Genomic DNA, 16,851 nt, shown 5'->3' with positions numbered 1-16,851 from the left:
AAACTGAACTAAACTGCAGGTGGACACAAAATGCTGGAGTAACTCAGCAGGTGAGGCAGCATCTCTGGAGAGAAGGAATGGGTGACATTTCTGGTCTTCTTCAGGCTGATGTCAGTGGAGGGTTGCGGGACAAAGATAGAATCTAGTTTGAGACTGTAAGACTAGTGGGAGAACTGGGAAGGGGATGGAGAGAGAAACCAAGGGCTATCTAATGTTAGAGAAGCCAATGTTCATACCACTGGGGTGTAAACTACTCAAGCAAAATATGAGGTGCTGTTCCTCCAATTTGCGCTGGGCCTCACTCTGACAATGGAGGAGGCCTAGGACAGAAAGGTCAGATTGGGAATTGGAGGGGGAGTTGATGTGCTGAGCCACCGGGAGATTAGGTGTTGCATCTCTTGCGGTAGCAGGGGAAAGTACCTGGGGAGGGGGTGGTCTGGGTGGGAAGGGACGAGTTGACCAGGGAGTTTCGGAGGGAATGGTCTCTGCGGAAAGCAGAAAGAGGCGGAGATGGGAAGTTGTGGCCACATCTTATAAACTAAACTGCACCTCTGCCCTCAAAGCACATCTTATCCCTCCTTCAGCACCCACATCCCCCCACCTCCAGCACCCATTCCTGTCCGGCACCTATTCCCCCTCCCCCCCTCCTCCATTTCCCCCTTTCACCAACACTTCACCTGTCGCCATAACCTCTCCCCTTGTCCCCAACATCTCTCCCTCGATCCCAGGCACAGTTCCTTCCACCTCCAGCACCACTTCACCCTCTTCCGCGCTCCCAATCTCTCTCACCTACTCATTACCCTCTCTCTTCCGCTCCTCCCCATGCTGCCCCGTTCTACCCCCTCTCTCGCACTCTCCGTTTCCCCCTTGCTCTCAAACGTCGCCTTCATTCCCCAAGTTTTGCACCTCTCTGACTACTTCACAGATTTGGAGAGTACTTTAGACCGCAAGCAGCAGCTTCTGGACACCCTGCGGCAGAATCCAAAATTCATCAAACAGTTTCGCCCCATCTTGGAAGAGTCATTGGAGGAGAAGTTGGAGAGCATGGGCCTGAAAAAGGTATAGTGGCTCTGGAAGCTGCCCTTGTGTTACTGTGACAAACTAGGTTAATGGAATTCCAATAATCAGATTAATGAGCAGACTCCCAATAACCATCAACAAAATCAGTAAAATGGCAATGGAAATCTGATATATAAGGCGGAAATGTTCGACACTTCAAGCAAATCACAGATGCCAGCTGAACTGTTTCTTCAGTATTTTCTGCTTTGCCGTCATAACTAAAGCCAAATTTTGTTATTGGGGAAAAAAGCATTAAGGTTCGGATTAAGAGGTAGTTGAACCCAGGTCTCTGGAGCTGCAAGGCAGCAGCTCTACCACACTGTCATAACGAAAGCCAAATATTGTTATTGGGGATAGCAGTGGCTCAGTTGGTAGGGTTGCTGCCTTACAGCTTCAGAGACCCAGGTTCAATCATGACCTCCGGTGCTGTCTGTAGAGTTTGCACATTCTTTCTGTGACCGTGTGATTTCTCTCCAGCTGCTGCAGTTTCCTCACACATCCAAAAACCTGCAGGCCATTAGGTTAATATGCTCAAGTACATAGATGAGTGAGAGAACCTGTTGGGAGTTGTTGGGAAGATGTGGAGAGTCTAGGGAGAGAGTCCAGAGAGAGGCAGGGGTTAATCAAGGATAGCATGAATTTTCTATGTACGGCTGATGTGATTTAATTTTTCACAGAGCAACATAAAGGCAGTGCAATTGATTTAGTCTGCATGGATTTCAGGAAAGCCTTTGACAAGGTCCCACTTTGGAGAGTCTTGCTTCTTCTTGCACTGGCAGCGCCTGTCGGCAGCGTGTCCGTCTTTTTTCAACTTTTTAAATTTTTTTTTAGTATGTTTAAAAGTGTGTTTTTAATGTTTCTTTGTGTGTTATGTGTGGGGGGTGGTGTGGGGGGGGGTGAGGGGGAAACCGCTTCGGCCGCCTCTTCCATGGAGAGGCGACTTTTTCAGGCCGCCTCCCCCGTGGCCTAACAGCAAGGATCGGCGCCGACTTTCCCGTAGACGCGCCCGGAGCTTCAGCGGCGGGCGCAGCGTGGACTCTCGGCGCGGAGCGGGTGAGACCTCGCTGGAGGGGAGCGCTCCGTTATGCTGGCCCGCGGCAGCCGGCAGCCTGAAGCCGCGGTCTGCAGAACTCCAGCTGGTGCGGCGTCTACAGCCCGGGATCTCACGTTGGGGACCCGGGTGGAAGAAGAAGCTTCCACCGCCGGCCCGCGGCCGTCTTCTACCGCGGGTGCGGCATGGAGGGGAGCTTCGACCGCCGGCCCTGCAGACTGCGGTGCTTCCGGCTGCGGCACGGCAGGTACTTTAAAACTTTGACCGCCGGCCTGCGGCCTACACCAGCCTGAAGCCGCGGTCTCTGGTTGGGAAGAGCCGATCCTGGACTCACCTTGACTTTGACTTTGTCCCTTACCATCTGGACGCCCGCAGCAACGGCTGTGGAGGGTGGTGGTCCCGACCACGGGGGAAAATGGAGGAGGACTGGCCAAGCTCTGTGCCTTCCACCACAGTGATGAATGCTGTGGTGGATGTATGTGTAAAATTTTTATTGTGGTTGTGTTCTTTATTATTGTACCGCTGCTGGCAACCCAAATACCACCGACCTTGGTTGTGTGGCAATTAAATTATTTCTATTCTATTCTATTCTATTCTTGCGTATGGCGTGCACAGCCTAAAGTTGTAGGACAACTTGTTCTATTTGATATTATTTGATTGTGCACGCCAGGTTGATTGCATTCGTCGAAACAGGGCGGACCACGTGAAGGTTGCAATCTCCCACCCCGGAGAGTCTAGCAAGAGGTTCGAACTCCAGGGATTTGGGGCAAGTTGGTAAATTGTATCTGAAAATGGCTTGGTGATGGAAGGCACAGGCTGACGGTGGAAGGTTGCTTTTGTGACAGAAAGTCGGTCATCAATGGTGCTGTGTCCCTCCATATATTAAACAGTAATGATTTGTAAATTGGCACATGGCAGAAAAGTTGGGGGTGTTGTTGTTAGTGACGAGAATAGCCACTGTATATTTCCCAGCTACTGGGAGAGGGTGTAGGGGTCAATCGTGGCCTCACTTGGGAGGAGGATGTCTCACTCCCATTCTCACGGGGCTGGGAGGGGAGAGGGGCGGTTCGCTCTCAGTCTCACTGGGTGGGAGGGTTTACTCCTGCGCTAATGGTTAAGTGGCTTCACTTCTGGTCTCATGGGGTAGGGGGGGTGGTTCACTCCCAGTCTCTTGGGGAGGGAGTTCACTCCTGGTTTCAGGGAAGGAATGGGATGTCACTTGCAGGTCTCGTGGGGGGAGCTGGTTCTCTTTCAGTGTCATGAGGAGGGGTAGCCACTTCTGGCTTCACATGGAAGGGAAGTCTTGGCAGAAGGTGGGGGGGGGGGGGGGGGGGGTGGGTGCTCCAAATCTCACAGAGGAGGGTGGGGGGGGGGGGGGGTCACTCACAGTCGGTGCGGGAGGGGGTCTTGCTCCTTTCGGCATTCTTTGAAGTTTAGGAGAATGTAGGGTGACCTTGTTTCGCTTGGGTTGCTTACAGCCCAGTGGTATGAATATTGATTTCTCTCATTTCAGGTCTCCCTAGCATTTCCTCTGTCTCTATCCCTTCCCCACCCAAGTCACAGTAGCTTCTCATTTTCACCCTACAAACAGCTACCAATGGCCTGTTTCCTTTATCATCGTTGCTTATTTGCATATCTTTCATTCATTGTTCTTTATCTTTCCACATCAACGTCTATATCTCTTGTTTCCCTTATCCCTAACCAGTCTGAAGAAGGATCTCGACCCGAAACGCCACCCATTCCTTCTCTCCAGAGATGCTGCCTGTCCTGCTGAGTTACTCCAAGTTTTTGTGTCTGTCTTCTTTGACCTTATTGAGACATACAAGATCCAGAGGGGGCTTGGCAGGGTAGATTCTGAGATGTTTTCATGAATGGGAGAGTGTCGATTGAAGGGAGGTTGTTACAAGATAAGGGGCCGGTAAAACTGAGGTACTTAGAAATTTTATTTTTTGCAGAGGATTGTGAATCTCAGAATTCTCCATCCAAAAGGGCCATGTAGCTTGATTGTTAGAACTATTTAAGGTGGTGGTAGTTACATTTTTTGACAGTTTACAGAATTGAGGGCAATGGGCACTGGGGATAATATCTGAGGAAGATTAGCCATGATCTAGTGAATGATGGGCAGGTTTGAGGGCTGAATGGCCTATTCCTATATTTTTTCCCATTTCTCTGTTGCTTCTTTGATGTACATTTGGGGCTTTGCTGCCATCTACAGGAAAAAGGCAGACGAGGAAAGGATCGTAAGCATTTACCCATTTAAGTGATGATGGAGACCTATATAATCCCGTTGATTTGCCAAGGGAAGGTTGTGTCTGCCAAAAGTAATTGAATTCTTTGTGGAGGGTCACTGAGGACGGTGCGTTTGACATAATCTATGTGGATTTTTAGCAAAGCTTCTGACAGAGACCCACGTGGCAAGCTAGTCAAAAACATAAAAGCCCATTGGATCCAAGAGTAGCAAATTGGATCCAAAAGCTGGTTAGTGGCAGGAGGTAAAATGCAGGGTCTATTTTTACACTGGGAAGCTGTTTCCATAGGAGTTCTATAGAAGACCAAACTTGATCCCTCTCTGTTTATGGAACACATGAATGATTTTGACTTAAAAATAGGAGGCATGTTAAAGATATTTGCAGATGATACAAAGACGGGCCACATGTGGAACAGTGAAGTGGAAAGCGCTGCAGGAGGATATTGATGACTGATTTGTTGAGCAGAACACGGGCATTTGGAATTTATTGCAGGAAAGAGTGAGGTAATGCATTATTCGGGCAGCAGGTAGAGGCGCTGCCTTTCAGCTTCAGCTATCCCGACCCAGCTATCCACTATCCCACCCACTTGTTCTACATTTCACTCCACTCCCCACCTTCCTTTCTTTATCAAGTACACTATTTGCATCCACAAAAGAGGTGTCTTTTCCACTTATCACCTCCAGTCTTCCTTACTGTCTCCACCCTTCTGTTCCCCGATCTAATTCATCTGCCAATCATTCCCTCCTTACTTGGATCCATCTAGCACTTGGCAACTCTCTTTCCCTTGTCCTTCCACCAGCTATCTCCTGTCTAGTCCATCGGTCTGAAGAAGGGTTCCGAATGCAAACATCATCTGTCCATATCCCTGCACAGATGCTGCCTGACCCACTGAGTTCCTCAAGCACAATGTTTTAGCTCAAAATCCAGCAGCTGCAGTCTCTTGTGTCTTCATTTTACCCAAGCAAGGTCACCATGAGAAGGTGGCAGTGAACTACCTTGTTGAACTGGTGCAGACTGTGCAGTAAAGTCATTCTCATTGTTCCATTAGATGATGCTTCCATCTTCATAGATGCAACCATCGACATTGTGTGTGACTTAAGTGTACAATACACAGATAAAGGATTGGGTAAAGAACTGGCAAATGGGATGTAGTGCAGCAAAATATGAATTGTCCATTTTGGCAGGAAAAATAAGAAAGATGCATATTATCTAAATGGTGAGGGATTGCTGAACTCAGAAGCAGGGATCTGGCGTCATGGTGCTCCTGATTCCCTAAAGGCTGGTGTTCGGGAGCAAAAGGTAATTGAGAAGCTAACGGAATATTGTAATTTATTGTGAGGGGAGTTGAGTACGTGGGTAGGAATGTTATGCTTAAGTTATTTGATTGATTGGTGAGACCTTACCTGGAGTACTGTGTGTAGTGTTGGTATCTTTATTTAAGGAAAATGTTCATGCATTGAAGCAGATCAGAATAAGTTTATAGAACTGCTATTTCAAAAGGGTGCATTGGAAATGGTTGATCCATTGAAAACAATGGATCAATCATTTAAGACAGAATGAGGTGAACGTTTTTCTCTGAGCTGGCGAGTATTTGGGACATTCTTCCTCAAAAGAAGCATAGTTTGAATATTTGTTAAATCTTATGAATAGAGAAAAATGGGGGGTGGGAAGGGAAGCTGGATGGCTGAGCGGTTCTCTCCAGTTTCTCATTTGTTAGGTAAAGGTCATGGATATTCTGGTCTTGATGGAGGCAATGTTTATGAGTTTGAAGGAGGGAGTGTTTATGATTTTGACTTCTCTGTGTGATTGAACAGTATTCATTCTGGCCTCCAACTGCACAATCATATAGTCTTAAACGTGTGTAGTTGCTCAAGGAGAAACAAGGAGGATCAGCCATGTTGATGAGCATAGTGATCCACTGGTGCTTGGAATGGAGCAGTGGGAGTGGGGCATCATCTTGCTTCACCAACCCCCTCTTCTCACCCATTGAAGTAATGAGCTTTTAACAGCGACTCTTTGGATTCTGTTTCAGGGTTCGAAGGGAATCCCGGCCCAAACACTGAAAAGCATGAGCATGACAGTGGGGAAACAGCGTGAGAGCAAGGCCAAGCATTTTCATGAGTTCACCAGCCTTCGCAAGCGCTTTGCAAGGATTGCCATAGAGAAGGTGAAAGAGAATCATCACACCGAAGGTTACTCTCCCCCTCGGTCAAGTAAAGGTATGTGTGTGAGCAATGTGCCCAGCTTGAGCAAGCTGTTCCATTTATCATTTGTTGCTGGCCCTACAACTATTTCTCATCCTATTTGTGTGCAATTGGGTAGACCTTTGTTTTATTTGCCGTTCTTCTCTGGGAATGTATTCCACAACTTGGTGCAGGTAGTTCTGCTATAATGTGTGTTTTTATATCACAAATTGGATATAAAGTGAGTGATGAATTAAGCAATATTATTTGCATTATGCTGGTCAAATTGCTTATAGAATGATTTTGATCAAGAACTAGGCAACCATTCGTCTTCTTCTTGCGTATGGCGTGCACAGCCTAAAGTTGTATATCAAGGGTAGACATCCAGGCCAGGACAGCATCAGTTACTGGGTAGATGGCTTTGATGCCCCCAGGGAAAAGCCTCAGTGGGCAGTCATTCTCGATGTGTGGGACGGTCTGGTCTGGATGTCCATACTCGCAAGCAGGGCTGTCTGTCATCCCTCACTTATGCAGGTGATGGGCTGTTCTTGCATGGAGAGTGCAGATTCTGTTCAGGGTTAGCCATTGCTTGCGATGGAGGTCAAAACCCGGTGGTTTCACTGTGGGGTCTGTGATGACATTTCCGTTGTTGGTGTTGGTGTTGGCATCTTTCCAGGCTCTACGCCACTCAGTCTTGGGGTCAAAGTATTCCAGGGATTTAACGGAAGACCAGGAGGGTTTGCGGGACTTCAGGCCAATGTTGGGCTGATTGTTCAAGTCAGCATGGATGGAAGGTCAGGGTTAGCCTCGATGGTGACCCAATCTTTCAACATCCTCTCCCTTCTGCGTATGCTGAGAGGGGCGATATAAGAGAGGACAGGGAGCCAGTGCAAAGGTGTTGACTTAAGCGTCCCTGTGATAACCCGCATTGCAGAGTTAAGGACAGTGTCAACTCGTTTGGTGTGGCAGCAATTAGCCCAAGCTGTTGAGCAAAACACGGCTGTTGAGTAGACTAGGGCTAAGCTTGCGGTACAAGGGTGTGTGCATTGGATCCCCAGCTGTTGCCTGCAGGTTTCCTGATGTTGACGCTTGCTTTCAGTTTATCAGCCACCCTCTTCAGGTGTTCACAATAGGTGAGGGTGCGATCCAGGGTGACTTCGAGGTACTTGGGGAATTTAAGTATATGGAGGACAATGAAATCAGGGTGGGGATTACTAATATGCTTGGGCATTTTGAGATCAAGAAGGAGGTAGTGTTGGGGCATTTGAAGAGCATTAAGGTGGATAAATTCCCAGGGCCTGATGAGATCTATCCTAAGTTATTGAGAGAGGCAAGAGAGGAGATTATAGGGCCCTTTACTAATACCTTCATATCTTCTCTAACCATAGGCAAGGTTCTGGAGGTCTGGGGATTAAAGAGAAACTGGAGCTTGCCATTTCAAGGTGTATTAATAAGAAACTGGCCTTTCCCAATGAAATAATCTTATCTTTCGAAGCTGTGGATACTGGGTACTATTTAAAGCTTTCAAAGTTGAGGTCTATGGATTTCCACTATTTGCACCCTTTCTTCTCCATTGTCATCTTCAGCCTTGATTGCTATCATCACCCTTCTCTCCCCATCTGACGTCCACCAGTCAACCTCTCCTTACTTGGATCTATCTTGCCAGCTCTTGCCCACCCCTTCTTCCCACCTCTTTCTACCTATGATCTCCCCTCTACTGCATCAGTCTGAAGAAAGGTCCTGTCCCGAAATGTTGTCTTCATTTTCCGTCATTTTCAACTGACCTACTCAGTTCCTCCAGCAGCCTGTTTTTTTTAAACCTCAAGATTCTAGCATCTGTATTCTCTTATATCTTTGTGGATTTTTGTTAGCTAAGGGATTCAGGCTATACAGAGCAAATACATGTAGCTGAGAGCACCAGGTATAGAGATTGGGTTGCTGTTGTGGAGCAGCATTAATCTACCGAGATGGTGAAGCAGACTGCTGCTGGCCCTATTTATAATATATTTGTTCCTTTTAATTAGTGCGGAGACACATCAGCTCATCACTGAATGCGGCGGGTGACAGCAAACGTCCTCGAGCTGTTCCATCAAAACCATCTCGAGTGATTGACTCAAAGGTCCACCAGACTCAAGTATCCAAACCAGCTGCACAGCACAGAACTGCCAGTCCACCTCGCTCGGCTGCACTTAGTGCCAGGTATGACTCTCCTCTCAACTTCCACCCCCATGCCTTAATTTAGGAATCATTCTCCTGAGCGTCTCGACACAAATCGGTGGAGCCATTTTGGTGCAGGGCTAACTGTGACTAGTGGAATGTTGTTCCCTTGAACTTGGAAGTGTGGATTTACAGTCCATTCAGAAGTTTAAAGTCACATACTCTTCCTGTGACTTTAAAGCAGTTCTTTAATGATTACCACCCTGTAACCAGTGGTTTCCCTTCCTTCATCATTTATAGAACATAAAAGTAGGAGTAGCCCATTCAGTCATCCAAGAAGACCTTTTATCTCAGTGTGACTTTCTTGTATCCCATTTTCCCTTAATGCACCATTTTTTGTGGCTCTACATCATGAATATCTTCAGAGCATCCACAGCCCTTGGGTTAAGAGTTCCAAAGATTCACCAAAATCTCCTCTTGATCGAGAGTGCTGACCGCTTATTTTGACACCGTGGTCCCTTAGGTACCCCCGCCAGAGGAAACATTATCTCTGTGTCTATCCTGTCAAGTTCTGTAAGAAAATGAACACCCTTGACATATCTGTGGGGAAAGGTATTACTTTCAGCTGGGATAATTGGAGCACAGTTCCCTGCGTGGATGAATCCAGTGCTCCCATTTTGTTGAAGCCACATTCCCAGGTGAGCCCCCAAAACAATAGGTAGATGACAGATGTCCACACTGCAGCTGAACGGTGTTCCTTTTTCCTCCACCATACAGCACGCCCCCATTCTCTTCTGATGACGACTCCGTTGTGGACAGTGCCTACGTCACCAGTGTGGGTGTCAAAGACGGTCCAAAGGTCAGCATTGTCCAGTGCAAACCGAAGCAGAGACAGGCCACCATGAGTGATGATGAAGACTGGTCAGACACTGACATCTCAACAGGGGTGCTGAGTCCACCTGCAGCCACCATGGTCCGCAGTCCGCCAGGTTAGTCATTAGACGTTAGTCAAAAACAAGAAGGATGCATGGGACAGGTATAGGCAGCTGGGATCAAGTGCATCCCTGGAGGAGTTTTGGGAACTAAGGAGCAAACTAAAAAAAGGAGATCAGAAGGGAAAAAAAGGGCTAGGAGATAGCTCTGGCGGGTAGCATAAAAGACAATCCCAAAAGATGTTATAAATACATTAGGGGGAAAAGGGTAACTAGAGAGAGTGGGACCTCTCAGGAATAAAAGCGGTCACCTCTATGTGGAGCCACAGGAGATGGGCAAGGTCCTCAATGAGTATTTCTCCTCTGTATTTACCGAGGAGAAAGACTGTAGGACGGAAGAAATTGGAGCAGTCACTGGAAGTGTCATGAGAGCAGTCAGGGTTACCGTCGAGGAAGTACTGAAGGTACTGTCGTGTTTGAAGGTAGACTAATCTCTGGGGCCTGATCAGATATATCCTAGGACTTTGCAAGAAACTTGAGAGGAAATTGCGGGAGCCCTGGTTGAAATTTATGAAAAATCTTTGTTAAATACAGGAGAGGTGCCAGAGGATTGGAGGGTGGCAAATGTTGTGCCTCTTTTCAAAAAGAGCTGCAGGGAAAATGCTGGGAACAATAGGCTGGTGAGAACATCTGTAGTTGGTAAGTTGCTTGAGAGTATTCTGAGGGATAGGATATACAGGCATTTGGATGTGCAAGGGCTGATTAGGGACAGTCAGCATGGTTTTGTATGTGGGAGGTCGTGTCTCACAAATCTGATTAATTTTTTTGAAGAAGTGCGCAAAGAGGTTGATGAGGGCAGAGCTGTAGATGTTGTGTACATGGACTTCAGTAAGGCATTCGACAAGGTGCCGCATGGTAAGCTGCTCTGGCAGGTTAGATCTCATGGGATCCAATGGGAGATAGCTGAATGGATAGCAAATTGGCTCGATGGAAGGAAGCAGAGGGTGATGGTGGAAGGTTGCTTCTCAGAATGGAGGCCTGTGACTAGTGGTGTGCCACAGGGTTCGGTGCTGGGCCCGTTACTGTTTGTCATCTACATCAATGATTTGGATGAGAACATACAGGCAAGATTAGCAAGTTGCTGATGATACAAAAGTTAGTGGTTTTGCAGATAGTGAAGATGGTTGTGAACGATTGCAGCAGGATCTGGATCGATTAGCCAGGTGGGCGGAGGAATGGTTGATGGAATTTAATACAGTGTTAGGTGTTAGGTGACTGGACCAAAAAGTTATAGATTGAATAATAAGTTCTCACCCTGGCAGCCTGCTTGTTGAATTCAACATGTAAAAAGAATCTGGCAATTGGACACTCGTTTCAGTAAAAGGGCAGCATGATGATGTAGCTGGTAAAGCCTCTGCCTCTCAGCATCAGAGATCTGTCCTCAATCTGGACCTCTGGTGCTCTTTGTGTGGAGTCTTCAAGTTCATTCTGCAATTGTGTAGATTTCCTTTGGATGTCTTAGTTTGTTCCAGGGCCCAAAGATGTACAGATTATAGGCAAATTGCCCCTGGTGTATAGGTGAGTGGTAGAACTTGGGGGAGTTAATTAGAATGGGGAGAGAATAAAAATAGAGATTTTGTAAATAGGTGATTGGAAATGGGTGTGAATGGGTGATATGGAATAGTTTGGCAGAGGGCCTGTTTCTGTAACTTTAACTCCTAAAGTGGATGCTCTCATAGTGTGGCAAATGTTTAATTGTGTACTTTAGGGTTGGAACGTTGGGGCCCGTATTCAATGGGGAGAAGGCAGGAACCGGGTACTGATTGTGGGTGATCAGCCATGATCACATTGAATGGCAGTGCTGGCTCAAAGGGCCGAATGGCTTACTCTTGCACCTATTGTCTATTGTCTATTATCTAATCCGAGCTGAAGATTTCTCAGTTTCACATCACTCATGCCTGATGTGGACAAGCAAGCCATTTTTTCAGCACCATTGTTGTCAGGGCAACTATAGAAGCGGACTGGGTGCGGACCTTGACAGCATTTTGAGATTGAATAAATCCACAAATGGGCATCTTCAAATATTTCATCAGTAAATTCAATGCTGATGTTTGTGAGGGTCAAATAGATAATTATCGGAAACCCAATGATGGTGATGCCATTGTTGCCGACAGTGATATTTGCCTGTGATTGCGGTGATCTTGGTTTAAGTTGAGGTTTAAATTTTCTTATTGTCATGTGTACTGAGTACAATGAAAAGCTTTGCTTGGCATGCTATCCAAACTGATCAGATATACCATGCATAGATACAATGAAGCCAAACTCAAGTACAATAGATTACAATAGAGCATAGGGGAAGATACAGAGAAGAAGAAGAAGATGAAGAAGAAGAAGAAGAAGAAGCAATGTAGTGCATTGTCGTACATCAATTCTACAGACAAAGTCTAATGTCCACAAATTACAATGGATAGAGGGGAATCCGACACTAGCTTATGACAAGAATGTTCAGAAGTCTGATAACGGAAGGGATGAAGCTGTTCCTGAGTCTCGTGGTGTATGCTTTCAAACTTCTGTACCTTCTGCTGGGCAGGAGCAGGGAGGAGAAGGGATGACCAGTGTGAGACAAGTCTTTGATTATGTTGGTTGCTTCTCCAATGCAATGAGACATTTTCCCATAGTGCCGATGATTTTGCCCTAGATGCCAGTGATATTTGTCCAGGGTGCTCGTGATTTTTCCCGTACTGCAAGTAATTTTGCCAATGGTGACGTGAGGAACATAAAATACAGAAGTGGGTGTTTTTATATGGCCTCTCAAATCTGCTCTTTCAGTAATATCGTGGCTGATCATTAATACAATGGCATTTTAGACCTTACATTTGGAAAGAACTAGACTTGTTTTAATGGACAAACAATAACTTTTGGTCAGAATATGGTCTCCATTTATTGACTATTTGAAGGGGTAGAATGTTTCGGCACGGAAAACTGACTGAAGCTCGAACTCAGGATTAGATGAAAAGTTATACTTAATAATTTTCGAACCTATCTTCAAAGTTGTATTATTAGTAAATTATTCCTTTCTTCTTTATCATGCTTTTTTTTTCTCTCTTTATTATTTTCTATCTATAAAAAAAATAGAAGCAGAGTCATTAAATAATTGATAATATTAGCAATGTATGACTGATATACATGAAATGTTCTTATTATTTACATGCTTCTAATAAAAATATTATAAAAATAAAAAAAATACAATGGCATTTTGCTGCATTCTCCCTATTTAACTCTATTCTCTTAATATAATTTAAAAATATGGCTATGCCCAGAACCTCCATAGCCCTAGTAGGTAGAGTATTTTAGGTTCAATAACTTCTGGGTGAAAAAAAAAGTCTCCTTGTTTCTTTCTTGAATGGCCAACTCCTTATTCCGAGATGTTTAAGTTAAGCCTCAGACCGGTAGAGGCCATTGCGCCAGACAACCACGGCACCTCCCTTGTCGGCAGGTCTGAAGGGTCTCGACCCGAAACGTCACCTATTCCTTCGCTCCATAGATGCTGCCTCACCCGCTAAGTTTCCCCAGCATTTTTGTCCACCTTATTCTGAGATACCTTATTCAGCCACCCAGCGGGGGAGAACATAATTAGAGTCATAGAGCTATACAGCAAAGAACAGGCCCTATAGCTTATCACATCAATGCTGACCATCACACCAATCTATACTGATCCGACTTGTCTGCATTATTCCCTTATTCCTCTATGCCTTGTTCATTCAAGCACCTGTCCCAATGAATCAGAGTCCCAATGACGTACAGTGTGTAGCTTAAATGGCTTGGTAAATGTAAAAATGGTCACTGTGTATAGGATAGTGTTAATATGTGGGGATCGCTGGTCGGCGCGGACCCGGTGGGTCGATGAGCCTGTTTCGGCGCTGTATCTCTAAACTAAACTACAAAATGGGCCAAGGAATGGCAGATCAAATTTAACTCAAAATGTGAGGAAGTTACATTTGGTATACAGTAAATTGTGGGGCCCTGGAGAACGTTGTACAACAGGGAGGCTGAGGGGCATGGGTACAGAGCTCCTTGAAAGCAGCAAGGCAGATAAACAGGGTGGTGAAGGTGGCATCTGGCAGACTTGCCTGCTTGGTCGGGGTATTGAGTGCAGGAGGTGCGATGTTGTGTTGCAACCTTGTATGTTGTTGGTGGGACACATGTCTTGTTATGATACAACCCAAATCACAGCAGGAAATGTGCTTAGTATCTGAGTTGTTATTTTCACTCTCCTGATTTCTAGGGACTATGGTTCAAAGCATGGCTAGGAGCCTGGAGAAGCAGATGAGTTCTCCAGTGAAGAAACCCATCGGGGGAGTGAAACTCCTCCCTGCACCTCAAGCCGCCCCTCAACCTTCTCCAAAGAACAGTACCATGGTGAAGAAACTGCAGGTAAGAAGGCATGAGACACATTAACAGGCATTCTGCTGGATTTTTACACCCCCTGCACACTGCAGCCCTTCAGTACTTTGAACAAATGTTAGCATTCCAGGTCTGAGATCCGTCAGAATTCGGCAAAAGAGAAAATAAGCTAGGTTTTAGTTGCAAAGAAGGTAGGGGGGAAATGGGAGGAACTAAGGGAATATTTTTGATCGGGTGATGCTTGGGATAAGGTGGCTGTTAAAGGCAGATTATCTTTCTTCGCCTGTGTTATGTGTTGATAATAACAGGAATGTGCCCAGCAGGCCAGTATAAGATCAGTGGAGCAGCCAAAATGTGTAAGAATGAATGACAGATGCTGGTTTACACTGAATATGGACACAGAAATGCTGGAGTAACTCAGTGGTTCAGGCAGCATTTCTGGAGAAAAGGAATAGGTGATGTTTTTGGTCGAGACCCTTCACTCGAAATGTCACCTATTTATTTTCTCCATTGATGCTGCCTGTCCCTCTGAGTTACTCCAGCATTTTGTGTTTATATAAGGTCAGTGGAGTTGCTTTGCATCAAGGGTGATTGTACAGTGATCAGTGACACCTGCATGCCCTTCACATCATTAATCACCAGAAACCCAGAGTAGACTTGTGATTCTTAGATGTAGACTACCGTCCTGGGATTAATTGTGCCAGATCCTTGCTACTCTCAACATATCACTACTCACAGCTCTCTCTTCTTCACATGTAGCCATCTCATTGACTATTGATGGTTGCCATTGGATTTGCATTCAACTGCCATTCAGGAATTGTATTTCAGATCACATCAATTTGCGTTATTTCATAAAGAAATTCCCCTGGTTCATTTAGTTAATCACCTCATATTTGTACCATTTGTGATTGAAAGCACTATATCATTATGGGTTTCGGCCCAAAACATTGCCTATTTCCTTCGCTGACCCCCCATCAGTCTGAAGAAGGGTTTTGGCCCGAAACATTGCCTATTTCCTTCGCTCCATAGATGCTGCTGCACCCGCTGAGTTTCTCCAGCATTTTTGTGTACCTTCGATTTTCCAGCATCTGCAGTTCCTTCTTAAACACATCAATACTTTCATGTTGTTTCAAATACCAGCCAGTATCTCCCCTTGATCTGATGCCATTAACTAAAAGATAATACGAAATGTTAAAGGACCACTGTCTTTAATTTGCTATATTTGCGTAAGAGAGAAAATGATGGCTTGGGCTAGTCCCACAGCTAATTCAATGCATAATGAGTAGGAATCAAAACATATTGCAATTTCAAATCCTGCCAAGATAAAACATGTCCGACATTCTCTACAAGATGAAGAGCATAGATGGTGAATACCATGCATCGTGTCAGTAACTACTTTGGAAAGCAAACTCAGTGGCAGTTTTTCTTTCCATGTTCAGAAGGGCTGGTGAGAATATCTTTCCCATTCTCTAGTGTACTGATTAATCCCTGAGCTGTTGAAAGGGATGCCCTCCCCCTCAGTGGGAACGTTGGGAGCTAGCGGTCCCACATTGTGCTGCAGGAGAGTTCCTGGTTTCAGCAGAAGAGGGTGGTTGGCTGTTTGATGATCGGCGAGCCACCCCGCTGATCCTCCAAGCGAAAACACCGGTTAATGCGGGCAGTTTTGGGAGTAACTACAGGTTGACAAACAGCTCATTAAGAAAGGTCTCGACCCGAAATGTCACCTATTCCTTTTCTCCAGAGATGCTGCCTGACCCGCTGAGTTACTCCAGCTTTTTGTGTCTATCTTTGGTTCCTTAAATGCTGCCTAGTCAAAGTACCAATACATCATGGGGAATGAAAACCTCCCACTTTTTATTAAACATTTTTCTGAGATCTGATCCCTTTCAGTTCCAAACTGCTGTTTGCTCTGGTGTTGTCCCAACCATGGTATCCTTGTTGCACTCCTCCACACGGTTGCCTCTCCAACAATGTCACTCATGTCATCCATCCCTGCTTTCTTTTGGCAGTTGTCGGACGATGAGGAGAGCGAGCTGGACATCTCGTCCATCGAGGATGTGTCAGAAGAGTTTGCCCCAAAAATAAAAACTTCGAAGCCTGTGCCAGTGCCACGGCAAAGTATTGAACCACCTCTCTCTCAGGGAACTAGTGCCTGGAGCTCGTCAGCCACCAGAGGTTGGTAGCGAGAACGACCTGCATGCTGAACTTAACACTCAACCAAAAGAAAAGGACTTTCTTTTTGGCTTGCATGCTTTTAATAACAAAGTGCTGTTGATTATATGTTGTCATAATTTGTCATTGATAAAGGCATTTGCCAGATACAGGCAGTGTCTAAAGGTTTGTCATATATGTGTGTGTTTTAAAAGAAAATCGTGAAAATTATTTTTTTAATGGTCTTTTTGATAGCCAAGGTGCAATTTCCGTAAGAGATGTTGTGGTATGTAATATTGCTGTATATACCAGGAAACCTGCCCTTCCTTTCAGCTGTTCTACTGAGACACCTGGCCTCGCATTCCATCCTCAATAACCTCTTCTCTACTTCCTACATGTGATGCTAAACAGATACACCCATCTGTGGCCCAACTGCTCCGAATTACCAATCACAAAAAGATGTACAGCACGCAAACAGGCCCTTTAGCCTAACTCATCCATGCCTACATGGATGCCTACATAAGCCAGTCTTGTTTGCATGCATTTGGCCTATATCCCTCTAAACATTTCCTATCCATGATATCCATGACCATCCGCATGAATTTGACCCAAAGCGATGGGTTTGTTATCTGATTGTTTAACATCGCTTGTATCTCTGCTCTCTG

The 16,851-nt window shown here is 45.6% G+C and overlaps 1 protein-coding gene across 4 annotated transcripts in view; it reads left to right on the top strand.

The window, feature by feature from the left end:
- The window catches only part of dzip1l (DAZ interacting zinc finger protein 1 like), an 87,489-nt gene that overhangs the window by 27,973 nt on the left and 42,665 nt on the right, over positions 1 to 16,851 (top strand). For all 4 annotated transcript variants that reach the window (XM_033031531.1, XM_033031533.1, XM_033031532.1 and 1 more), the window contains exons 11-16: positions 926 to 1,059; positions 6,392 to 6,578; positions 8,567 to 8,741; positions 9,477 to 9,688; positions 13,917 to 14,065; positions 16,045 to 16,210. In XM_033031531.1, coding sequence (XP_032887422.1) covers positions 926 to 1,059; positions 6,392 to 6,578; positions 8,567 to 8,741; positions 9,477 to 9,688; positions 13,917 to 14,065; positions 16,045 to 16,210 — 1,023 coding nt within the window. The remainder of the gene's footprint in view (positions 1 to 925; positions 1,060 to 6,391; positions 6,579 to 8,566; positions 8,742 to 9,476; positions 9,689 to 13,916; positions 14,066 to 16,044; positions 16,211 to 16,851) is intronic.

The sequence above is a fragment of the Amblyraja radiata genome, chromosome 13 (genome assembly GCF_010909765.2).
Source record: "Amblyraja radiata isolate CabotCenter1 chromosome 13, sAmbRad1.1.pri, whole genome shotgun sequence".
In the NCBI taxonomy this organism is placed as follows: domain Eukaryota; kingdom Metazoa; phylum Chordata; class Chondrichthyes; order Rajiformes; family Rajidae; genus Amblyraja; species Amblyraja radiata.
This window is presented reverse-complemented; position numbering and strand designations above follow the sequence as displayed.